This window comes from Drosophila ficusphila, unplaced genomic scaffold (assembly GCF_018152265.1).
Source record: "Drosophila ficusphila isolate 14025-0441.05 unplaced genomic scaffold, ASM1815226v1 contig_286, whole genome shotgun sequence".
Classification (NCBI taxonomy): Eukaryota; Metazoa; Arthropoda; class Insecta; order Diptera; family Drosophilidae; genus Drosophila; species Drosophila ficusphila.
Genome location: NW_025064189.1, coordinates 4,976,587 through 5,002,537, shown reverse-complemented (window position 1 = coordinate 5,002,537; position 25,951 = coordinate 4,976,587). Strand labels below are relative to the sequence as shown.

General features: G+C 40.0%; 5 protein-coding genes across 9 annotated transcripts; 1 reads left to right on the top strand and 4 right to left on the bottom strand.

Moving 5' to 3' along the window:
* Positions 1 to 750: 750 nt before the first annotated feature.
* Positions 751 to 2,443, bottom strand: LOC108100188 (V-type proton ATPase 16 kDa proteolipid subunit-like). Of its 5 annotated transcripts, none has more exons than XM_017203960.2 (3): positions 2,164 to 2,437; positions 1,811 to 2,094; positions 751 to 1,301 (listed from the first exon to the last, which is right to left on the bottom strand). In XM_017203960.2, the coding sequence occupies exons 2-3, from the start codon at positions 1,858 to 1,860 to the stop codon at positions 812 to 814; spliced, it is 540 nt and encodes a 179-aa protein (XP_017059449.1). In that variant the 5' UTR covers positions 1,861 to 2,094; positions 2,164 to 2,437; the 3' UTR covers positions 751 to 811. The 5 variants fall into 5 exon arrangements, 3 of the variants coding, with proteins under 3 accessions (XP_017059449.1, XP_017059448.1, XP_017059450.1); XM_017203959.2 differs by having other exon boundaries at positions 2,168 to 2,437; XR_001771970.1 differs by lacking the exon at positions 751 to 1,301 and adding an exon at positions 1,650 to 1,748 and having other exon boundaries at positions 2,168 to 2,443.
* Positions 2,444 to 11,502: 9,059 nt separating this feature from the next.
* LOC108100730 (probable fumarate hydratase, mitochondrial) lies at positions 11,503 to 13,622 on the bottom strand. Its single transcript, XM_017204765.2, has 3 exons — positions 13,366 to 13,622; positions 12,119 to 13,127; positions 11,503 to 11,915 (listed from the first exon to the last, which is right to left on the bottom strand). The coding sequence occupies exons 1-3, from the start codon at positions 13,507 to 13,509 to the stop codon at positions 11,656 to 11,658; spliced, it is 1,413 nt and encodes a 470-aa protein (XP_017060254.1). The 5' UTR covers positions 13,510 to 13,622; the 3' UTR covers positions 11,503 to 11,655.
* A 4,523-nt stretch (positions 13,623 to 18,145) lies between these two features.
* On the bottom strand, positions 18,146 to 19,366 carry LOC108100186 (ketohexokinase-like). The gene has a single exon (XM_017203957.1). It carries the CDS (start codon positions 19,319 to 19,321, stop codon positions 18,320 to 18,322), a length of 1,002 nt encoding a protein of 333 aa, XP_017059446.1. The 5' UTR covers positions 19,322 to 19,366; the 3' UTR covers positions 18,146 to 18,319.
* A 548-nt stretch (positions 19,367 to 19,914) lies between these two features.
* LOC108100180 (ketohexokinase) lies at positions 19,915 to 21,255 on the top strand. Its single transcript, XM_017203949.1, has one exon. The coding sequence runs from the start codon at positions 20,028 to 20,030 to the stop codon at positions 21,168 to 21,170; it is 1,143 nt and encodes a 380-aa protein (XP_017059438.1). The 5' UTR covers positions 19,915 to 20,027; the 3' UTR covers positions 21,171 to 21,255.
* A 182-nt stretch (positions 21,256 to 21,437) lies between these two features.
* On the bottom strand, positions 21,438 to 22,588 carry LOC108100196 (ketohexokinase). Its single transcript, XM_017203970.2, has one exon. The coding sequence runs from the start codon at positions 22,512 to 22,514 to the stop codon at positions 21,549 to 21,551; it is 966 nt and encodes a 321-aa protein (XP_017059459.1). The 5' UTR covers positions 22,515 to 22,588; the 3' UTR covers positions 21,438 to 21,548.
* Between the last annotated feature and the right edge of the window lie 3,363 nt (positions 22,589 to 25,951).

Below are 25,951 nucleotides of genomic sequence, written 5' to 3'. Positions count from 1 at the left end.
GGTTACCTATCCACTTTGAGTGGTTTTCCCCATTGCCTTTCAGCGCTTTTCCGTTACCCTCCACTTGTTTCAATTAAACAAATTGGAAAATATGAGCTCGACTCGACTATTGAGCTTAAAAAGGCGACACTTTTGAAAGTCCCCACCTCGGCAATGCTGTTTCGTTTCCCCAAAATGGAAATGGAAATTTGTTGCCAACGTCGAGGGGAAAAGGACGGAATTGTTTGTGGGAATGGGGCTTCAATTGCTCCCCCTTCGCCGTCGCGTTTTTATTTGTGGCCCCAACTTGGCTGCTTTGCATTTTGAATATATATATTCCGCATATTCCTTGAGGGAGCTTGTAACTTTGTCAGTGGCTTTGCGTTCGTGTGATGTGATTGTTAAGTTGGCACAGATTTGTCACAGGCGACTTTTGTGTGAACCGAAAAGGGGGAGAGCAGCAGATTCTTGATTGCTTCTTGGCTGAGGAACAGGTAGGTTCTAGCTCAGCTCTTTCTCAGAAAGCTGACACAGTTGGTTTGTTTTAATTGTGGGTTAAATTTGAACCACAGTCAAACTTTAATTTTCAGTCTGCGGTAATAACTCACAGATTTCGTTAGCGAAGATTTTACTACACTAAAATGTCAGTAGAGCATAGTTTACTTTGATCCGGATCTCCAACCTAATACCTTTAAACCGCATAAAAGTTACTTAAAATATTTATTATATTTAGCTCACAAATCCTGGTTTTTACTTCAGTAATTATTTACATAATATTTTTTATAAATTTATTTTATATTAAAACCTTTTTAAGTTGCGCATAAAAATGAATTTACTTGGTGTACAAGTAAATAGCGACGATCAGTCCGTAGAGACCCAAAACCTCGGCGAAGATCAGGATCAGGATCATGCCCACAAAGAGGCGTGGCTGCTGAGCGGTTCCCCTTACCCCGGCATCCCCAACAATTCCGATGGCGAATCCTGCTGCCAAGCCAGAGAATCCAACAGATAGTCCCGCTGCCAAGTGGATATATCCCTTGCGAATGGTATACGTATCCGAAAGCGATCCGGCAATCAGAACCGATACAACCAGTCCGTAGATCGCGATGATTCCCGCCATCACCACCGGAATGATCGACTTCATGATCAGTTCGGGTCGCATTACGGCCATGGCTGCGATCCCAGTTCCCGACTTGGCCGTTCCATAGGCCGCACCCAGGGCCGAAAAGATAATGGCAGAGGCCGCTCCCATCGATCCGAAGAAGAACGAATACGCCGGCCTATCCTTCTCGGCAACTTCCTCTGGCATCTTGAAAGAGGTTCTGCAAAATCAATCAACTTAAACGGGTAATTGCAGTGCAAATACTTTAATTAGCTTACGGTTTATAGTTCTTTAATCTTTTATATTCAGCAATGCCTCTGGTCAAATAGCCAACTATTTATATTATTAACTGGGAGCCTTAGTTGACTTAAAACTCAAAGCCACCCTTTTGTCTGAAAATCATTTATTGCTCCTAATATTTTTTTTAAATTTATAAATTTTATTTAAAGAAAAATAATTATGTATTTAGTAATGTAGTGTTTTAAGAAATAATTTTTGGAGTGGGAGAATTTTCTTTATATAGCTTTCTAACTATCTAGAGTCATATGGCCATTTAAAAAGTTAGAAATTTGTTTAATTTAATTTATTTCTCAGAATGGCCTCATATTTTCATATTATACATATCAATCTATCCATAATGTTAAAATTTTTTGAATTTGGGCGTTGCCTTTAAATATAATAATAAACAACCATTTAAATGAAGTAAAAATAGTATAGTTAAATGGGTACCTGTGAGAAATACTGTGATATACGATTGCTCCACAAAAGAACTCTAGCATTTTAATCACATCTAGCAGCTAAAAGTGCGAAAGGTTTTCCATTAAAGATTTATGCTGCGCTGAGGGATCCGAGTCCCATCGAAATCCTTTCTTCCTTTCCACTCCTGGCTCCTTTTGGGTCGTCGCTTCCATTGTGGCTGCTGTCGCTGCGCTTTGTTAGTTATTGTTTGGCCCGCTTTTTGCAACTATAAATCGTTTATGTATTTTGTTGAGTGCAAGAATTTATCGCTGGAGCTGGGATATGGGAAAGGAATCACATAAATACAAATAAATCAAAAGCATTTCGAATGGCAATGGCAATACAAACAATCTTTTCCTACTGCCTCGAAGAATGGAAAATTGAGAAATATAAACGGGCTGGCGTAGTTGTGATGGTGTGTGTGTGTATTGGTTGTAGGCAGGCTAGACTGTGCTGTGCGAAAATTGATGTCTTGCCTCATAAAAATAAGGCATCAGAAGAATCGCCCGAATGTGTTTTTGTTGAAAGCAACATTGTAAATTTTATGACTTTTTTATGCGCTGAAATCTATAAATTATGTAAACTGACACTGACAGCTGTCAACCGAAGGCGACAGCTCCACTCGCACTCGCACTCGCAGGCCCCTTCGGAGTCCCATTCCCGTTCCAGTTCCCAGTCGCCAGTGCTGTCGTCGAGTTTTTTTTTTAACAATCATTATCGTCAGTGGTAGTAAAAAAAAATAATAGAATAAATATTCTAACAATATACGGGGACTACTTAATTTTTTTAAGTTTTAAAAAATTTTTATATTTGGTAGGTTAGAGAGTACTAAGTTAAGGAGTTACTATACCTGTAAACAGAATTCGTTAACTGTTCTATCCCAAAGTTGTAAAATAGATAACTGACGCAACCTTATCCTAATAAATTATTGCCAAAAAAATTTTTAGAAAATGTTAAATTTTTATATTTTTTGCTTAAAAAAAGTTTATAGGTTAAGGTATGATAAAGAACACAGAGTTATCAATTTACACATATAGTATGTGCCACTATTTTAGTTGAACATAAATTCATTGAAATTCATAAACTAAAAACCTTACTAAAGTTCGAAAAAGAATTTTCTGTTCTTTTAATACCCATAAATCAAGCTAGATTTGACTGGAAAACTGCTGAGACGGCAGCACTGTCACTTTGCTAGCAAGCGGAACGGTTGCAAGTGACACATGTGTCAAATGGTCGATGGGGAAGCGCGACAAAATTTGCTATTCCCACTCGGGGATCTGGATCCTTCGGCAGAGAACTGCGCACCACTCAACACCACCGAATCGCAAGCCACCGCACCACGCACTATATCACCCAGTTCCTTACCCCACACCACCGTGTTTCTGGCCAGAGAGAACTGATGACTCGAGATGATTAAATGATTGCGAGGGGCAATAAAAGAATTTATGTTTCGAATTATTGCTAATATAAATTTTCTGTTACTTTTTCATGCCCCATTTGATTTTCTTCAAGGGCTTCGGACAAAGTCAGTTCTATTTAAGTTGTTGGTTTTAAGTTTGTCAAATATATTATGAGGAACATTACTTTTTTACTTTATACCAAATGGGATACTTAAATTTATATTTAGTTTCAGTCGCCTTTCTTTAATAAATAAACTCTAAATAAATGTGCTCTACGATTACACTAAAAATAAAGTTATTTTTGGTAGAAACTCACATCCAAAATAATTGGGCAAGGTCAACTCCAATCAACTTTATTGTATAGTGGATATGGTAAAATATTGTTAAGGATTTTCCTCGCTTAAGGATCATATTTTTTCTAAGTGGTTTAACACTGTGGTAGCTTTTTTCCGGTAATCCCCGAGTAATCCCCAGTTTAGCCCCATTCATTGATTAATCTCTCGCACAGCCTTGTCCCAAAATTGTTCGGTTCACTGTAGTAAAGTAAATCAGAAAGTTCCTGCCAATGTGCAATAAATGTGGTGCCATGGGTTTTCCCGGAAAAGCTGCCGGCACTAACATAACTAACGAAAGAAATTAACCAAAAATAAATTAACTGGAAACCCCCCTCAACCCCAAAGGGGGCTTAAAGGGTTCCCGGATTCCGCCGGGCCCGAAGTGTCAACCGCTCCGCTCCGCTCCGGTCGCTTTTCCTTTTCCCTTTTCCCTTTGCCATTTTCCCCTTACCATTTTTCCCTTTGTTGTTGCTGTTGCTTCCGCTGCGATGGAGTCAACGGCGACTGGCAACAGAAGGACTGTGTGTGACTCTCGGAATCCCAAATGTGTTTTCAACATGCAATTTTTATTATTGACTGCTGGTTGTCGGTTGCCGTGCTAGCGAGCTGCTTTCGCAGTGTTTTCCGCCCGGCGAATCGTGAAAATGTCATTACTGTCAATCAAGTCGGCCAACGGTTTCCCCCCTTTCCCCCTCCGAAGCCAAGAACATTAAAGCCCTTCTGCCCAACCAAGTGACAAATTGAAAAGTTCATTCGAAATTCGAAATTGAAGCGATTTGGCCATGATGCAGCTAAACGTGCAAATAAACTAAATCCCTTTTTGACCTGTTACCAAGTTATTCATTAGTTTACATAGAATTTTAGATTTGAAAGGATCTTCATTTTAATTAATCGATTTTTATATTAACTTAAAATAAATCTACATCGCATGAGAATATCTAAATATTTTATTTACAAGTAATTGACACTTTAATTAGCAATTACTGTAAAACTCTTTGACCTTTAAAAGCATTATTAACTTTTTCTAGACAATAGTCAGTACTAAAATATTCCACTTCGGAATTCATGACGCAATTTCAGTCTGGTAATTTAAATTTATATGGTCATTAGACCAGACTGTCACATTGTTTTTGGGTGGATTCAACGCATACCAGAAAATAATATGGGGAAATATATGTGCTTAAGGGCTTGTCTTAGATACAAACCTAGTAAGGATGATTAATGTATATTCAGTTTGGGAAATGAGACATTGCTGTCCGAAAATTAAGTTTATTTGAATATCCACTTGGAGTTTAATTAAAATGATTAGGATGGGTAATTTTTTAACCTACTTAACTTATAATAATTTCTGAAACCTTCGAGATGTTCACCCTTATTCCTTGTAAAGAAGAATTTATAAAAACCCTCCGAATTTGGTTATATTTTTAATAACGAGGTCCTGGATAAGTTTTTTCAAAAAGTAATTCGCACTGGCGTGTGATTTTGAGGACTTATTCCATGCATAATGTTACAGGACTGACAGGGTTATTGGCTTGCGTGTTGTGCGTCAATTTCAATATGCTGGCGGAAAATAACACACACCAGCAGGGAAAACAGGGATGGAAAATTGAAAATGTCGGACGAGTCCAACTGGCGGAAGAGTGATTGCCGACATGCATCGCCGACATTGGCGTGCCAAATGTAACGATTTGGGCATTAGACAGAGCAGAGCTTGTTGAATTCCGGAGCCGCCTTTCACTGGCCAAATGGGCGTCCCGTCCGCCCGGACAGTAGCTGCTGATATATCTTTTATTATGTAGTTCTGTGTCATCGTAAAAATCGCCAGCTATTACTTGATTGTCCTTCATGAGAGCCATAAAGCCGTTGGCGGCCTATGGCCCATTGTAAAATGATTTACTCGCCTGCGCCCCGTTCATTTGTGGCAGGAAATCGCTTCCAGTCTCTGTTCCATTCTCTACTCTACTCGCTCATTTTTTTATGGCCCGCTTTTTTTTACGGTCCTTTGCAGCTTAACGACGCATCACTGACACACAAACTTCGCTCGGAATTAGAACTTGGCCTTAAGAAATCTATTCACAGTTTTGTTCAAGGCATCGAAAAAAACGAGATCCATTTGATGTTTTTAGATTTAATTTTAAAAAAATATTGTCACCACTAACTTAATATTGAAAATAAATATTATACACCTACTCCCTATTTCTTTTTTTAGATCTTGATCTTCTTTAGCACGAGTATAATTTTCTAAGATTTTTTTAACTGTATGGCAAAGTAATTTTGCCGTTTTATAGTATTTATCCTTCTTGTCTTTTAAGCCAGTTGCTTCTTATTTACGCTGTTTAATTTTGGGCGTTGGTCTCTTATCCATATTACTATAGTATTTTTATACCCGTTAAGTATACATTTATTACTGCAAAGAAGAGGGTGACTGTATATAGATGTATAAAGTAACAGACAACCCATTGCGTTCCTTCTTTTTTATGTTTTAAGCTTCTAAAATATATTTGTAGTATTATAATACTCAAGTTGAAAAAGTGTAAGTTAAAAATACAAAATATAAATATTCTTTGTTAGTGAGTTACTAATAAGCGGCACGTAGCTTCCTTTTCTCTTGTGTATTTTTAAGATGGTTAGGCGATAAGGAAAAGATAAAAGTATTGAAATGGGCTAATAATTTAGCCACTTTATGGGAGTCAGGATAAGAGGTCGGCACAGGTGGCTGCTATCGAAAGGTCGACTGGCCTGAAATATGGAAGCGTGAAGCTGATGACATTGATTAAGGTCACTGGGGAAAGTGAGTGAACTGCACTCCGACCCTCGAAATGCAGGTGAGGCTGATCCTCGCTGCTGGTTCTCTTCTCTTTGGGTCAGTTTGCTGCCCCGGTTTCGATGGTTTTTGCCCAGTCATTGCTACCTACCGCCTGCACGGCTGGCTGGCCAGTTCTACACTTTAAAAAATCGTTTACCTACATTTTGCACATCACATTTTTTCAGCGAAAATATAATGCTTCAATATCCATTGTACTTCAGCTCGAAAAAATATCATTAAACACTTTAATAATTTATTGTTAAAAATCAAACTTTATTATTTATGTTAAATTATTATTTATTTTATTATTTTTGTTATTAGTTATTTATCTTATTTTATTATAAATTATTGTTGATCTAACCATAGCACACCTTTTTCTTAAGAATCGGAAGCACTTTTGTATTATTTCTCTTTGTGTACATCTTAGATAAATTACCTGTGGTTTTTGTCCAACCGAATAGTATGTGTATGTGAATTCCCTTTGTGTGATTCTGCTGAGCGGCTTTTTTAGGCGAGAACCGCTGTGTTCTCGACAAACGTGCGTTATGTCATGGAGTTTGGCCCAGTGGTTTGGGCCAAGGGCTTGGGCCACGGCTCAGACAATCTGGGCAAACGTGGCCGACAATCGACGTCGGGCAAAAACGTCTTATCATTGTTAGGCGGGTGGCTGAAGTGGAACAAATTAATTTCGTTTATTTTAATTATTCCCCTTCTTCTGCTTTTCTGCTTTTCTGCTGCGAAGCTGTTTGCTTCTTATTTTCCTGTCCGTCATACAAGTTGATATAATTTGAGAGCTATTAACTCGCCGGCTCTTAAGGTCAAATGTGTACACGCTGGAATCATGGTTTAATTATTTAAATGAATTCACGTTCGGATTTTGCTTTTCTTTTCTCACATTGTCTGGCCCCAAAACCCGTATATCATGCCCATCATCGTGATTTTTTGTTGTTGCTTGGCTCTTTTCATGAAGGTTCTACTTGAAAGGATTTCTCCGCCCTTCTTACTCATCACTTAAGCTGGGTGTGTCTCTTGTTTTTGGATTAATAGGTTCGCGGTCTTTAAAAGGTGTTTACTTTTAAGAGTGCTTTAATGTAATATTAACTACGTAATAAAGGTGCTTTTTATTTTCAGCGAATCGAATAGTTTTTGGCATGATAGAATTGTTATAAAATATTTCATTTAGTAAAAAGGTATTCAAACTTTTTGGTGCTTTAAAGTAAGCTACTTAATACATTTGCTCTTTGTTTTCACCGTATTAAATAGTTTTGGAAATATGATAGGGGAGAGTGGTCCCATACCGACCGGTCGTACCATACCGACCCCCCCATGTTTCTCAGAGATGGCGATGCTAGCCGAATTTTCGGTAACTTCAGTGAAAAGCTGTTATAACACAGACATTTTGGAGATAGAAAGCCAATTTGACTTCTTTTGTTTCACTGCAATTTTTCCGTTTGTTTTGTTTCAACGCCTGTGACATTCAGTTTTTTTTCGTTACTGAACTTGAGCTTAAATATTTTTAAAGTTTTTTTTCTTCGCATAAAAATCGGAGGGTAAGGTTTTCTGATAGTTGATAGTCCTAGCTGTCATTCACGCTATTAGAATTACATCGCTCTTTGCGTCATCAGATAATGGCGAGCAGTTAATTAGAAAAGGTTGTGGTGGTCCGAAACCGACCGCGAAGTGATGGTCCGAAACCGACCCCCATTTATAGGCAGCTTAATATGTCATAGCGTATTTTTGAGGGAAAATATGAAAAAGTAAACAAGATTCAGTAAAGAAAAGTAACAGAAACAAAAAAAAAACATCAGAAGAAAGCGAAGAGACAGTCATCAACGAGCGGCTTTCGAAAAACAACGCGAAAACAACGCGAAAACTTACTATGAGAAAGAGGACAACTCAGACTTCATCAATTGACTACAGTGCCCTTTATTTCATACATTAATTTTTATTTTCTGGAAAGAACCTTCAATATATTTCTTTATAAACGTCAAAATCATTAAATTCTATTTTATGTTATTAAATTTTTCTGTTAAGAAAAAAGGGGGTCGGTTTCGGACCACTACTTTTGAGTACGACCAAAAAGTGGAGTTTTATATTTGCCTGAATATCTAACGCTTCAAAGCACCTACGCACTTACTAATCATTTAGATGTATAGTAAACTGATCCCTCTACATAGTAAATTTTTGAACTGAACTGAAAAATTTATTTTTCTCACCTTTATCGCCTTTGCCTTTTAGGGGGTCGGTATGGGACCACCCTCCCCTACTCAATTTTGATCTTATCCAAGATGCATCCAAGTAAAATACTTTAGCAAATTAGTAGTTCAGAAGTTGTGGTTAAGCTGGATTACACGATGTTTATAAGCAGTCTATTGGGGCAATCTTGGGTTAACTGTTGACCCCGCGGGTTGAATCGCGTGCGTTTTGGCCGCTTGAAACTTCACACCCAGGCACACGAAATACTAGAGGCGCTCCTCCTTCTCCTTAGATTCCCATTATCGTCCTTGTTCCTGCGGTTCCTTCGGTTCCTTGCGGTTCCTGGCGATTCCTTGCCGCTCTGCTGCCGTGTGCTCTGCTCGCTTTTTGGCGAACAACACATGGGCACGCAATGTTTCCGCTGCAACGGCAGTCTAAAGTGTCCAATCAAGTTTTTGAAATGAAACCTAAATAACATGTCATAATAAATAACCTTCAAGCGACCCGGGGGCCTGCCTGCCTGCCTGCCAGTTGGCTCTGCCCGACGGAGAAATCCAAAATCCTGTAATTACAACGTAAATCCAAAATGTCTCAACGCCGCACAGCCGTTGCAAACTCACCCAAACAAACACACACACTTACACTTACACACTCATACACACCCAAACACACACACATACAAAGCCCGAGAAGGAAACTTAATTCATATATCAAAAAGTTTTTCGTACCGCGCAGTGGACGAGAGTAGCAATTTGCGCGCAAGTAGCCGGGGTCCACTGCCAAGACCAGAATCGCAGGCCAAGTCCGAGACGACGTCTCTACACTGGTCGAAAAAAGGGTACAATAGTGAATAAACTTTTTATAATTTTAATTTTACCAATTGCAGATATTGTAAACTGAAGCACACTTCGTATCGTACTGGCAAGTATATTTAAGTAATGGTTTTTAGTGCTGACATAGTGATCGAATTTTTATTTTGGATTTTATTTTCTTCTGAATTTTTTGTTATGTTCCAAAAGGTTATCTATTAATTGTTAAGCAAAAAAAATATATTTACTAATTCAAAATATTTAAAAATCGGTTGTACCATATATATTTTGTCATGTAGTTGTTGTGCTAAAAAAAATGAAAGATAATAAAATAATTTACTCTTAATTCAGCAATAACGAACTGTGCGTAATTACATAGGATTTAACTAATATACCATCTATTTCCTAAATTAAATTATTTGCAAATGTGAACCAAGAAAATGTAAATCTTTTTCCTTGATTTGCAAACAAAGTTAGCGATTTTTCATCAGTGTGCAATATATATTGTACACAGTTTACAGGCAGGTCCTCGGCTTGGGCTTGGATTTGCGGAGGGACCTGTGCGGGTGGCCAGGATCAGGGCTCCCTTTTGGTCTTCTGCTCGCCTGTCGTGTCGAATGAGAAACACAGCAATTATGCAATTTGATAATACTTCATTCTTGGGTAATAAATATTAATTATTTTTGCGAATGTGATTTCGTGTTTCGTGTCCTCTCGACCGCTCGTCCACTCGACCACTCGACCTCTCCGCCGCCCAACCGACCCACTTGGCGCTAGTTTGCGGAGATTTATGGCCCGGCTGCTTGCAAATAAAATGAGTCGGAGACGTATTCCATCTTTTCCCGATTCCTTGAGCTCTATATATTTGCCGGGTGCTCGTGCTTTAATGTCGACCACGTTCTATGCAATGGGACATCTTTCACCAAAAATGAGCAGACGCAATGCTTCATTTTTCAGTGAATAATATATTTCGGGTGGAAAGTTAAATCATTTGGTAGGTTTATTAGGAACCATTTGCATATACTCAATTTCATTAACAATTCTCGTTGAAATCAACACTATATTATAAATGAAAAAGGTTAAAGAACTTGGGAAGATAAAGTATAACTATCCATAATTTCTTTCGCGCATGATTCCGGCCAATATACACAATAAGCGTTAATTAGTTTTCGTGTTGACTGTTGGACTAGCCCAGTTTTTTTTTGTTCATAGTCAAACATGGTAACCGGTGAGCTTGGTACAATCGCGGACAGTGAAATAGGGTGGGATAGGTACACATATTCGTACTGATGCCCTCCATCCTTCATACGTATGTAAATACATATATGAACATTGGTTAACTTCCAGGCCGTTGGCTTTTATTTCGTTTTGTTTCGTTCCATCAGAAATCTGTCGTGCATAAGGAACATTTTGATTTTGAAAGGCACTCCGACTTCGGTGGAAATGGCCATAACATTCACATATCGCACTTGCACACACATACGGGGAATAAACAAAAACAGCAGAGTTGGCCAAAAGGAATGAAAAAGTTTAATTGAATTGTGTTGCCTCAGAATAGTTACGTACATTTGAACATACTTCTCAAAAACTCTGTTCTCTTTTCGATTATCCTGCACTTGAAGTTTACGCAACTTTTTCAGATAGTTTTTTCTCTGTGCTGCGGGCAAGCAACTGACAAAGTTGGTTGAAGTAGCTGAATTTAGAATTTAGAAAAATATAAATACATACATATGTATACAATATATATTTTTATTTGAGCACTCCTAAGAACTTAAGACAAAGTCAATTTCCAAACAATTGCATGGTGTATATAAGCGAGTAAAATATGTTTCATAACTTCTTACGTCTGGGGAGTCTTTGTTCTTTTCATGGCAAAAATGATTTTCCGTTTGTGGCAAAGGCAACATTGTAATTTCATACGCACCACAAATCCAAAATGACCAACTTGTCGCCAGAAAATGGGCTGCTGTCACGTCATCATTGTCGCCCAAATTCCAGATGTTTTTAGATGGTCTTGTGTTTTTTTTAAAGATATTACTTCTTGGGTTATTTCTTTTACTAATTATTTTATTTTTTGTTTTTAGAAAATGTAGTTTCTTAAAAACATTCATAGTATTTAATAATGACTGGGTTTAAATAAGTAGAATTAATTCAACTTTAATTTTTACGTTTTAAGGTGGACAACTCTTCGAGAATAATTCTTGTTGTTTACAGATCACTTGATGGTTTTCAATAAAAAGTATTGCAGTGACACTGAATGGCAATGACTAATTTCAAAGATGGTTGGAGCCTAAGAAGGACCCAGCATCCTGTCGGGACGAACCCAGTCGTTGTAGTCCTTCTCCGAAATGCCGGCGTTCAAGGCCTCCTCCTTCAAAGTGGTTCCATTCTTGTGAGCCGCCTTGGCGATCTGGGCCGACTTGTCATAGCCAATGTGCGGACTGAGGGCGGTGGCTAGCATTAGCGACTCGTTCACAATTCTGGCCAGTTTCTCCTTGTTGGGCTTAATGCCCTTGACGCAATTGCCATTGAAGCTGATGCATCCATCCGCTATAAAGAGAAAAATAGGAATCGGTTAACAGAATAGAATAGGTATATAGAATAGAATAGAATATTGTTTTAATAAGCATAAAAGCTTAGGCTAAACATCCATTTGAGATATAGGTATTTTAAAAGCTTAAGAAGATGTTATCCTTTTTGTTAACGATATAGGAAAATTATAAAGCTAGAGAAAATGTTTATATTATAATTACCCAATAGCTTGATAGATCGCAGAACATTGGACACGATCAGCGGCTTGAAAACGTTCAGCTCGAAGTGTCCGTTGGCGCCACCCACGGTGACCGCCACATGGTTGCCCATCACCTGGGCGCAGATCATGGACATGGCCTCGCACTGCGTGGGATTCACCTTACCAGGCATGATCGAGCTGCCCGGCTCGTTTTCCGGCAGCTGGAGTTCCCCAAGACCGCATCTCGGTCCCGATCCCAGAAATCTTATATCATTGGTGACCTTCATCAGGCTAACAGCCAAGACATTGAGAGCTCCATGCACCTCCACCATGGCATCCCTGCTGGCCAGAGCCTCAAAGAAGTTGGGAGCCACCACGAAAGGGAGTCCTGTGAGCTGGGCGATCCGCTTCACGCACTTCTCGGCAAAACCCCTTTTGGTATTCAATCCAGTTCCCACTGCCGTTCCGCCCAAAGCCAACTGATGAACCCGCGGAAGGACCGACTCAATCCTCGCCAGTCCATTGGTCAGCTGCTGGGCATAACCACTGAACTCCTGACCCAAGGTTAGGGGCACTGCATCCTGGGTGTGGGTCCTTCCGATCTTCACGATGTCCTTCCACTCGGAGGACTTGGCATGCAGGGAATCCCGCAAACCCGTCACCGCTGGCTTCAGATCCTTGGCCAGAGCGGTGGCCACCGCAATGTGAATCGCCGAGGGAAAGGTGTCGTTGGAGCTCTGCGACTTGTTCACGTGGTCGTTCGGATGTACTGGGTCCTTGCTGCCGATCCTTCCGCCCAGAATCTCGATGGCTCGGTTGCCGATCACCTCGTTGGTGTTCATGTTGCTCTGCGTTCCGGATCCCGTCTGCCAAATGGGCAGTGGAAAGTGTCCCTCGTCGTAGAGCTTCCCCGAGATCACGTCATCGGCGGCATTCGAGATCGCCGAGCTCAGCTTGGGGTCCAATCCGAACTCCTGGTTGGTCTCGGCAGCCGCCTTCTTCAGGATGCCCATTGCCTGGATTACCTGGCGCTGGTTTTGGTGATGTTGGTTGGACAGAAAAGAATTAAAATGGCATTACTATGAACAATTTTAAAAATATTTCACTAAACTGTAAATGAAACTTAAATAAGTAATTGGATATAGCAGGTTATTCATTAATAATTTCGGTGATGTGTTAGTTCTTGTAGTTTTTGTTGTGGTCGTATTGCTTACAACAAATTTGGATCCGAATATTATATATTATAATGTTTTTTTGTTGAAAACTCACCGGCATTCGCTCTTCCTCGCCGCCGATGCGAAAGTTGAGCATGCAGCGCATGGTCTGAGCTCCGAAGTAGCGATCCATGGGCACCTCCATGGGTCCCAAGGTGTCGCTCTCCTGGCGCTGCTCACCCTTTTTGCAGAAGCTCATCCTGTTCCACCGAAAGGATGTTTGTAATATCGACAAGAAGCTTAACAAAAAATATACTCTGGTGTCTGGCAGGAACACGAAAATTTGAAAGAAAACAACAAGATAAAGTGTTATCAATTTGAAATCCGGAATATAACTATTTTGAACTATCTTTGGAACATGTATTTAAACAAAGGAAAAATGTCTATTTATTTAATTTGGATGCTATTAAATGCAATAGTAAACATTTATTCGGTTCGTGTTAATTTAGTATAAGGTGTAAATATAAAATATGTATAACTTCTTGTTGCAGTAAATAACTTAAATTTAAATTTAAAATATCTTCGCAGGACTCTGTTTCCTTGTTTACTCTTTAAAATGTAAGCGTCAAGCCACGAGCTTATTAAGTTCCCCGACGAGAATGAAATATAATATGTGTTGGATGCCAGTCAATCAAGTTGTGGTATTAGATGCCTTACTTGGGCCTTCGGGTCGTGTTGTCATGAGGACGGGGTAGGAAAATCTTGCGAAGGGACGGAAAACCCGTCGGCTGAATGCGAACACAATTAGGTCGTGAGAGTCAACGGCGAAGAACCCTTATCCTACGGGTAGGGTCGCCTTTTCTTCGAGTGGAAATCAAATTATTTTAATGATACACAAATTGATACTTTGAAACAAAATAACAAACGAAATGAAAATGGCTCCGAGCGAAATGAAGCGAAGAGGAGTGAAAATGGCTGTCGAACGGGGACGTTGATATATCCTCAAATAGAAGCTGTGACCGACCGACCATAGGGACAACTCTGGGAAAGAGACTCTATCCTCGCGGAAAATTAAGTGAAAATTGGATTCTTTACATTTGGCCTTTTATCCCCCGCCTTTCCCCTTCACGTTCGCTTTTTATTTTGCATTCATTTTAGCTTCGGTTGTTTTCCCTTTTGCAAATTAAGTTGAGGATGGCTCGAGCGGAGTCTTTAATACCTGAAGCGTGTGCAATTGCTATTATTATGCAAATTTTTGCTTTTACTGCATGCGTGTCCTTCCCCCACGGAACTGCTCACCCATTGTTTCGACTTTTTTGTAATTTAAATGAGGGTCGTTCCCGCCCCCTTCGCCATTGCTTTGTCCTCGCTCCTGGCAATAATAGGAGACAATTGAAATGTCAATAGCATGCAATTGTCTGCAATAACATCCCAGGTAACCCGGGTCATCATTATCTGTCTAGGGGTAGCGTATCGGACCGACCCAAATGAGGGTCTTCGCGTCAGGGGCCCGATTTCCCATAATCGAATGAGGGAAATTGTTCTTCAAATAGCTTCTATGTAACCATGCAAGCAAATATCGAATTAATTTCACGGGCTAAAATCCCTCAAGACAATCGTAAAAGCAAAGCACTGATTTTGTAGTTGGGTATAATACTATGCAATAATGAGTATATAGTTTCCAATTTTATTTTATAGGTGTGTTAGCAAAAAGAAAATCCTTAAAATAAATGTGTATTACATAAAATTGGCATTAAAGTATGTAAAATAAAAAACTAACTTAAAAAATGTTTCTAATTTCAGTGCCTTTGCTCATTTTATTAAGTAACAATATTTAACGAAATTTCTTAAACTGCTAAAATCCCTGTTTTATGCGTGTTGATCAGAAAAGGAAACTGAAGGGCAAAGGGTTAAATTGTGTAAATTGACGCGAGTTCATCAAGACCCCGGGGCCTTAATTACGTATACGCACCGTTTCCCAATAGCGCCAAACGAGAACATGAGTTAAGTCAGTCAGTCAGTCGGGGAGAAAGGGTTTTCCATCGCTCGGTTAACTTGGGCATCGTGTATGCAAATTAGGATTTGATATCTTGTTGACTTTCTGACCGCTGGGGGAACTTTTCATTTCGCATGCGAACAGTTGGTAAAGTTTTCTGAAAGAACTCAAAGTCAGAGCAAAATAAAGTGCTTATGTAATAAACAGTATATAGAAGTGGGCTTAATTTATTAATAGTTGGAGTGCCAATAAATTGCAGCCTTTTATATTTAATATATTTAAAATGTGTATCCATTTTTCAAAGAAATCTTTTACAAAAGTTTTTACTTTTGAAACCTATTTCAATTATATATTATAACATGGTAAGTAATTATATTTAGTTTTATTTAAATATAATATTTTTCAATTACAGATTTTTATAAAATTTACGAATAGAAATGTTACCATTTCTATATCCTTGTAGAAGTTTAAATATACGAGTGGCCTTAGTAAATAAATAACGTTTAACTAGTCACCAAAGCAGTATGATTTTTAAAGCTATTTACATTTTGATTGTGTTCTCCTTGATTTCTTATATAAATTCGGACCTAAAACAATTTCAGTCTCGAGTGCTAAGCCAGAGCACTGAAGATGTAAGTGCAGTGGGGATCCTCAATCAAGGGACTTTTCGCAGGCCAGAGTGAACGCAAAAGTTTTTGGCTGGGAGCATCAAGCTGCGCCAGCGGAAGCGGAAGTTCTTTTTTTCGATGTAGCAATTGAAATAGAAATGAAGCACAACAACAGCAGCCGAAATGAGAAAAGTTGGGCAAGACTTTGGCGGAAATGTGGCAAGTAAATTGAAGTACCGACCATACAAAAGCCATATAGCCATGTCCATACCCCCAAGGTCGCTTTTTAAATCCAAATTACTGGCTCTTTGTTTGACATAATCGAAGGATGTGGCCAGTATTGTAGTTGTGTTTTTCTTATTACAGTCATGTCTCTTCCTTTGCACAATGACAGCAATGGAAGCTGAAAAGGAAATGAAAGCATTTTGTGGCGGCCATGTTGGCACGAAGAAAATTGACTCGACCAATAGAATACTTTTAGTTGTTTATTAGAGAGAACAAATAGGGGATGTTCTCTTTGAAGTGATTATATTATTTTATTTAGATCATCATTTTTATGAGTTATATATATTAAACTATTTAATGTGCAAGTAGCATTGAGAGGACATTGAACTGCGGTGCCAATGGACAATTACCAAAGTGTCCAGTCAAGCTTATCGAGGCACCCGGATGACAAAATCCAGGAGGGTTTCCATGGCAGCATCCCCACATTCACTATCTCCACCATTCAGGGGAGTCCCTTTGTCCTTCCCTTGATTAAATGTCAAAACAATTGCCGGCTGATGCATAATCAAAGCGCTGCCTGCGTAATTGCCCAATAAACCGGAAGCTCTACAAGCAGTATAAATTGGTCCGGGGTTTCAATACGCAATCAAAACCTTTTGAAAACTGAAGTTAAAGGACCAATATTTATAATTAAAAACTAAATACTTTTTCCGCTGATAAAAATTGTTTGTAGAAAGTACAAGAATATTGAAAAGCGTAGTATAGAATAATATTTTTTAATCCTGTTTCTATCCCCATAACATTATTAATGTATTTTTTTGTTTAAATTGTTTCCTTTTTTTCTGTTTTAAAAATAATTTAGCTGTGGTTGGCTTTAACCATTGGTTGTTGGTTTTATAAACGAATATTTGAGTATAAAACAATTTCAAAAAGTTATTTGGTAATGTGGGGGATGAATATGCAGAGGGCGAGGAACTTTCTCGGTGGGTGGATGATTTCCAGCTCCCCTGCTATCGCTAACTTAAATTATAAAAAGCAACAAAAAGCACGAGATTGACGGTAAATATAACATTTTGTAGGAAGAACGAGAAAAACGCGCACTGCTTTAAATTACTTGGCATAGCTATTTGGGTATGCAGAGCCTGATGACCTCATTAATTTTCAATCTGAGCCAGATTACAGTCCACTGGCGGGAGTATGATGAATCTCTTCCATCCCCCCACCCCCCACTTCTAATTTATGATGATAAATGAGTTTCAATCAAGCGGCAAAAGTGAAGTTGACGGCGGCCAGTTGCCCATTTTGACCACTTGGCTCCTTGAATCGCAGGATTGTGCGTATAAATTTATACATAATTCGATTTGACTTTTTTTTTGGGGAGGGATTGGTGCGAGGATTTTCATTTGAATATTTATGAATTATTTTCGGGGATTTTCTTTTCGTGGTCCATGCACTTTTCAAGCTTGACGATAACAAATTTCAAAAATCAGGGATTTTATTGATTTTGATTCGAATTTGCCATGGCAAATCTCTAATTAAGAATTTCCACTGAGCCGCATTTGCATAATCTGTGCGAACACAAGCGAATAATAATCGATGGCTGGCGGAGATCTCATTTATCGACTTGAAACAGGGACAACTTGGTCACCTGCTGGTCGCATGTGTATTGCCCCATTTGGTGGCCGAACGGCTTCCATTTATTTAAATAATCTGGCTATATTTCAAATTGCCAAGGGTAAACGCAAACGACAAAGGTACACAAATGAATGGGAATCGTTTGAACCCTTTTCAGCAGGAGGAAAACCCAATGACATTGCAGGTCCGTTTTGTAATCAATTGGAAAGTCCGACAAAATGACAATGTGAACGAGGTGGAGCGAAAACACAGTTGTATTCGCATATCCATTAATTTATTGCCGATACACTTTGGGCGAGCGTCTGGTGAGGTAATTATTATTATCTTTGGCCAACGGTGCGCATACGTAATAAATACTCGGTTTTAACGGTTTAAAAATTAAAATTTTAAATTGCGAGTGATACACTTAAAAAAATTGAAATACAATTAAATTAAAATAAAATTAAACTGTATTTTGAAATTTCTTTCATTTAAAATTGTTAAAACATGTCGGTTTATAAAAAGCTTACATCACTGTTACTGATTTTGTTTACACATGCTCAACATATATGTTTAAGTCTGAATTCGGTTAAAATGTATACCTTTTCTAAATTTATCTACTAGAGTCATAAAGTTGGGGGAAGTAGAATATTGGCGATGTGATCGAAGCCGCTTCGGGTCATCTTGAAGCTGGCCATCCGATTGCCAAAGTCCACGGCAACTGGCAAAGATCTCTCCCGGATGTAAAGTGCGTAGATGACGGCACCCACGAAGGTGTCGCCGGCACCTAAAAAACTGTTGATTCGCCTGGGCTTGTACGGCTTGGAGTGGGTAAAGTTCCCTTCGAGATCCATGATTCCAGCACCCTGATCGCCCCACAGGACGATCACGTACGGTCGCTTAAGATTGAGACCCCATCGCATGCGCAGTTTCTCATCCAGCTGACTGCAGGCATCCTCGAGCGAAGTCCATCCATTCGGTTGGGCCAGCTGCTTCGAGAAAAAAGCGTAGTCGCAATATTCTGTCAGGGGCCACATCTCCTCCAGATTGTGATCGAACTCCAAGGAAACTATTATCTTCTCCTCCTTGGAGGCATTGTACGCCGCCAACTCCTTGAGCATTGCCAGTGTGTTTTCGAAGTACAAAGCTCTCATGTGGATCCACCCGTATTTGCTGAGGTCCAGCTTCCTGAAATCCTCGATCCCCACGTGGGGAAAATTACTGTTGCAGATTACAATGCTCCGCGCTCTCGGCGATTTAGAGAGGATGACCGATGAGAAGGGTGCACTTTGACTGCAAGTCGGGCAGTTCTCCACAATGATGCCGCGTGCAGTCAGATCGTCAACGAGAAGCTGGTACATACTGAGGTTGCTCAGCATCCCGAAGAACTCCACCTTGACCCCCAGATTGGAGAGCACCGTGCAGTTGTTCGACGCGTTGCCACCGCGAATCCAATAGCCACCGGCGGCCTCGTTGTGGGTTGCCTCCGGGAAGTTCTCCACGGTGGCGACAAAGACCATGCTCGTGGTGCCGACACACATCACCGTCTTCTTGCCCACCGCCCAACTCAGTTTGCTGCCGCGGATACGCTTGGTTCCGTAGCTTACACGTTTTTCTGATTTAAACATTCCGAAAATAAAAACTTTCTGACGTTTCGGAGAAATTTTACACAAGCCAATGACATTAAATAAAAATATCTTCTCTAGATTTTAAAAACAAAGGCTCGTGCAGAATTTTTTTGAAATATTTAAAAACATAATTTTCGAATTTTAGGTTGAATGGAAATGGAAATAATTTATGTTGTGTGACGCCTTAAAGTTGTAGGTTTTAACGCCCTAAAAGTTATTTTATATTGTTATTATTATATATTATATTATTATATATCAGTATTTCCCAAAGTGTGGGTCGCGACCCACTGGTGGGTCGCGGGTAGATTTTTGCTGGGTACTAATTGTCATATAGATCTTGCAATTTTTTGTGTAGGTGGGTCGCGGTCCCGAAAAGTTTGGGAAACACTGTTATATATTGTTATTATTAGCACTATTGAACTTTGATACAATAAACATCCGTGAAATCTTATTTAAGGCAGCAATAAATAAATTATCAGAAAGAATTTTATTTATTTCTATAAGAAATTTTGATTGAAAGGAATATGTTGAGAACCTTTTTTTATTAATGGGTAAGTAATATTGATTTAGAATTCTAGTTCTGAAAACTGAGAGCCATGTGTCAAACTTTTCGGAACTGTGAACCAAATTATGGCAAACGAGAACTAAGACAGGGATCGTAGATTGAGGATTTTAATTACTTAGTACTTAGCAATCACCACCTAAAATGACGCAATGGTGTGCGATCAGTGTGATGAAGGCCGTGCTCTGCGTCGGCTGCACGGAAGTGGACTACGTGACGAGCATCGAGAAGTTGGACTTCCAAAAGGACCGAGCCCGCGCCCAAAACGGGTATCTTCAGCGCAGCGGAAGATCCTCGAATGTGAGCACTGCCCTGCGGCTCCTGGGGGCCAATGTCGAGCTGTTCGGCGTGCTGAGCCGCAATCCCACCTACCGCATGATCCTGGACGATCTGGAGAAGCGGGGCATCGACATCAGCCACTGCACCTTCACCGACGAGAGTCCGCCGTTCTCGACGATCATCCAGGAGCGTTGGACGCGTCGCATCACGGTCTTCTACTGCGACAAGCCCTTTCCGTATGTGACGGCCGATGATTTCCGGAAACTGGACCTCGACCAGTACGGTTGGGTGAACTTCGAGGCGCGATCTCCGCGGGAAACCTGCGACATGATCCGCCTGATCCAGGATCACAACAACGGACGCGAGGAAGCGGATCGCATTGTGGTCTCGCTGCAGATCTTCAATGCCTTCGCAACGGTTGTCGATCTGATCGGAATGTGTGACTATGTTTTTGTGACCAAGTACATATCGGAGACCAGAGGCTGGAAGACGCCGCAGGAAGCCTGCGTGGGTATAAATGAGCTCCTGCGAATGCCGAGGGATATCAAAATCCGGAGGCCCTGTGTAATTGTTCCTTGGAGCAGCTTGGGAGCAGGATGCATGACCACCGATGGCCACTACTTCGAGCTGCCGCCCTACAAGCCCAAGAAGATCGTGGATCGGGTTGGCGATAGTGACTGCTTCACGGCCGGCTTCATCTACGCCGCCTTTGTGCGAAAAAGGCTTCTGGCCGAGGCCGTGGACTTCGCAAATGCCGTGGCCAGCTTTAAGTTGGCCTTCGTGGGATTCGATTGCCTGGGGACCCTGAAGATCGACTCGGTCAAGCTGCCCGAACTAACGCAGGGCAAAAGTCAGGACTCCGACGACGACGAGGAAAATGATCAGCAGAACGCCTGCCGGAAGTATCTGCTCCGTCCGGCCGAGTTCCTGGAGGTCGACAGTGCCTCCATCGCCACCGTGGAGCAGCCGGCGGTCGGAGATCTCGTGGAGCGGCCATCAACCAGCTAGGGATGTCGGAAGTGTGCCATGTATCGTCTAGTGAAAATCTTTTAAATCTGAAAAAAATTAATATTTATAATTTGTCTAAATATTATTTATTTATTTTTATTTTTTTTGGCGAGCCGAAGTCTATATACCCTTGCAGTTATTAAGTAAGTCGAACAATATACCTAAAGGCTAAACCTCCCCTTTCCAAATTTCCCAAAAATAGGTTTGCTTAAAATTAAAAAAAAAAATATGTATATAACATATTATAATTTTAATAGAAAAATCATATCTACCTTTCTTGTTTATTTAAAGGAGTAAAAAATTTTCTGGCATATCAAAAGTTAACAGAACTATTACTACAGAATGATAATTTTTAAATAATAATTCTTTTAAATTTAGCTATAAAACCGGACAAAGTAGAATATTGGCGATGTGATCGTAGCCGTTTCTGGTCATCTTGTAGCTGGCCATCCGGTTGCCAAAGTCCACGGCAACTGGCAGAGATCTCTCCCGGATGTAAAGTGCGTAGATGACGGCACCCACGAAGGTGTCGCCGACTCCCAGGGTATCCTTAATTCGTCTGGGTTTGTGGGGGCTGGAGTGGGTGTAGTTCCCTTTGAGATCCATGATTCCAGCACCCTGATCGCCCCACAGCACGATCACGTACGGTCGCTTGAGATTGAGACCCCATCGCATGCGCAGTTTCTCATCCAGCTGACTGCAGGCATCCTCGAGAGAAGTCCATCCATTCGGTTGGGCCAGCTGCTTCGAGAAAAATGCGTAGTCGCAATATTCTGTCAGGGGCCACATCTCCTCCAGATTGTGATCGAACTCCAGGGAAACTACGATCTTCTCCTCCTTGGAGGCATTGTACGCAGCTAGCTCCTTGATCATTCCCAATGTGTTTTCGAAGTTTAATGCCCTCATGTGAATCCACCCGTATTTGCTGAGGTCCAGCTTCCTGAAATCGTCGACCCCCACGTGGGGAAAATTACTGTTGCAGACTATAGTAGTCCTCGCCCTCGGCGATTTTGAGAGGATAACCGATGAAAAGGGTGCATCTTGAGCGCATGTCGGGCAGTTCTCCACAATGATGTCGCGTGCCTTCAGATCGTTCACGAGCAGCTGGTACATGCTGAGGTTGCTCAGCATCCCGAAGAACTCCACCTCGACTCCCAGATTGGAGAGCACCGTGCAATTGGTCGACGCGTTGCCACCTCGCATCCAGTAGCCAGCGGTGGCCACGTTGTGGGTTCCCACCGGAAAGGCATTAATGGTTGAGATGAAGTCTATGGTCGTGGTGCCGACACACATCACAGTCTTCTTGCCCACCGCCCAGGATAGTTTGTTGCCCCTGCTGGCCATTATGCGCTGGAAACACAACTTTCTGAATTAACGAAACAATTTTGAAAAAACCACTGACATTAAACAAAAATGCTTTCTAAAACACAGTACACCCATTTGGATGATATATATAAATATTTTTAAATTTATTATTTATTTTATATTTACTATATGTATTTATTATGCTAATTCGTTTCAGTCATACCAACACAAATTATTAAAGCTTCTGGTATCCTTGTTTCTCGGATTATTGCTAGCTCTACAGTTAAGTTGATTTAATTCCAGCACAAACCGTAGATGAACAGGTTCACTTGTGCTTCGAATATTGGTTGGTGGCTCTGACGGGCATGGCATAAATTCAGACACAATGATTTAGTTGAAATCCTGCTGGGCGTCCGCTTCATGATATCAAAGACATACCTAAGCGGAAATGGCCAGAAAGGAAGGTTATGTATGTGTGTGCAAATGGACGCTGAGGAAGAACTGTTGCCACAGCATAATTGCCACATGATTAATTCTTGAGTCAGGCGAAAGTTGTCCGGGTCCGAGACCAAGATAAATGCTAATAGATATACATTTATGCAGACGTTGGGCGGTGGACAAATGTTGTGAATAGCAAGGCAAGGCGGTTTCTTGGTCATTTATCATTTCGGACAACAGGCAGCGGCTAAGGCAGTGGCAGCAACAACAATTACCACGAATATAAGTGACAATTTTCATGCATTTCCCTGGCCACGCGGCGTATGAGCGATGAAGATAATTTCGGTGCGAAGCAGCATAGATTACCAGAGATGACGACGCCCAGCCAGCCCGAATAATTCCTGGCCGAGCCAATCGATAAATGTCCAACCATTTGGCGTAGTTGGAGGCGGATGGCCAAAAGTGCTGCATCTGGATGTGCCAACTCCCTCGTAAAAACATCGAGCGCAGGAACTTATTTCCTTTTCGGGTGCTGTGTCGCTGCCATGCGAATATGAACCAGAATTATGTGTCGCAAGCTTGCAGCTGCCAACTAGAGGGGGAGCTACACTCTAAGAAAATTATTTATTGAATTTTTTTTTAGTATAAATTAATGTAGTTTATTAGGAAAATATTGATTTCCTTCAAAGATCAAACATTGAATAAACATTTATACCTATTTTGGGTAATATTATATCTGTTTTGGTTTTAATGTTGTTCCCCTTCTTTTATTACAGTGTTTCACCCACATTCCGGGTTCAAAAGAGGGAAAGATCGAGCCGGAGACGCTTCCATTCGCCTTCCGGATCCACTGCCATTTTGAATGCAACCGGCAAAAGCCAAAGAGTAAACCGACAGCACACACTTACATTGTGAATAGCGACCGGCATTTATGTAAATTAAAAATTATTTCGGCTGTAAAAATTCAGTGGGAATTGTTTTTGGCATGGATGTCGTTGGCAAGAGCGTTCTAACAAGGGGAAAAGTTGAGGGGGAGTGAGAAACTCAAGTTTTACAAGTCGTAGTCATTGGTACCCTTTCTAAATGATCACAGGGATTTAAAACATAAATTTTATCCTTTTTTAGGTTTTTTTCACAATCCCAACAGTAAACACAAAGCTTTAAATCATTTAACCAAATATAGTTCATTAAAAGGATAAAATTAATATATATAAATAACAAAACCAATATGATAAACTTACTAAAAGTATGTCCTGAAAATCTTAGAATTTATTAAGCTCATTTAAACAATCTCACATACCGAATTATTTTAAACTCATAAGCTTATAAGTTTTTTTTTTATATATTTTTGCTTTTCCCGCATTAATTCCAAAACTCATATCTTGCTACCATTATATTACTCTCTCTCTTAGGGAATTGGACATAACCAGCGATACAGCAGAACCACTGGCAACAGAATCAGCAACAACAGCAGCAAGTATAATAACAGTCATGACAATGGCAGTGGCAATTGAGAAAAACATTTGCTTTTTTAACTGCATTGGCTGTTAAGCAGATATAAAAGATAGTTATTGTTATTATTTCGAGCCACAGACAACCGAAACTGAAATAGTGGCGGAAAAATGGAAAGCCATGCGCCGCGGATTTACAAGGACGCAAATGTGTTGGAATTGTTATGGTTTGAATATCCGACGGACTGCTGTTTAAGTCTGCTTTTATTTTGTTCACAGTTCAAAAAAAATGTAAATGCGAATATAATAGTTGTGGAAAAAAGTCCAAGATAAATAACCTTATGGAAAAAACAACAAGCAAAGCGATTACGTCAATAAGCATTTCCCATGTAAATCCAAAAGATTGTGTACGTATTTTTATAAAACAAGTTAAACACGAGATGTCAATTAAAATGAAAATATTTGGAATTTTCATCCGACAGATTTTCAACATTATTTCCCACAATGCAAATGTGAATATAATAGTTATTTAACAAAAAAAAAAAAAAATAAAAGCAATGTAAAAACGCAACAAAAATTATGCATTGTAGAAAATGGTATGAAAATTCGAAAGATTGTTCAATGATTTTAAACTATAATATTTTTTAAATTTATAAAAAGTAAAAAGAATTCGAATACTGATGGTGACTCTTTTCCGTGATTTTTGGAGCCGCAACCATTTTGGCAAATTGTTCATCCCGATTTCCATACGCCCCCATCCAGTTTTCGGCGTCTGTGCGCGACTGCAATGGTGCATAGATTATGCAGTTGGCTTCAGTTTATGATTGGCAAATCCAATATACGCTCTGCACTTTGGCAGCAGATTGGCAGACCCGTCCGCACGGCAAAGACCCAAAAGATGGCCGCCTGGCTGCCACTTTATGCCACTTGCACGCATATTTCGTCGGGCTTACACACACACACTAGCACACATAGACACACACACAAGCACACAGCCACACACATGCTTACAACGCAGACACAAGATGGCGGCGCGCCCATTTCCGGTTGATGGGGCAATAGCGTGATTATCGGCAGACGGGCAGCGAAGGGCAAACCGCAGCGACAAAAAATGATTGTGTGAAAATCCAATCACAAAGGCATTACAAATTTCTATTGTACCCTGTAGAAAGATGAAAAATAAATGGAAAACAAGTTTATTTTAATAATCTTTATAAGTTTTCCAAATGTTTTTAAGTTAACTTTACTATGTGTTAATTTTTAAGCTTACAAAATTAAACTTAACTTTCAAATTAAAAAAAGTAAGTAAGTAATATACAAAAAAAATTTTAAAATATATTTATTTTTAAGTCAGGGTATTTTGTCGCATGAGTAGAAACAGCTGAACATTCCCTTTCATGTCCTGTGATCCCAGGAATAGAACACACACATCCAGTTGTGCAAAATTGCTACCGCAGCAGTAAGCTGCAAAATAAGCCAAAAATATGCGTTATCAAGCTTGGCCAATAAAAAAAAACGCACACACAAACCCATGCATTTCAGCCAAGCGCACAGCTGTAAAAACAACAACTTTGAACCGTGGTTAGA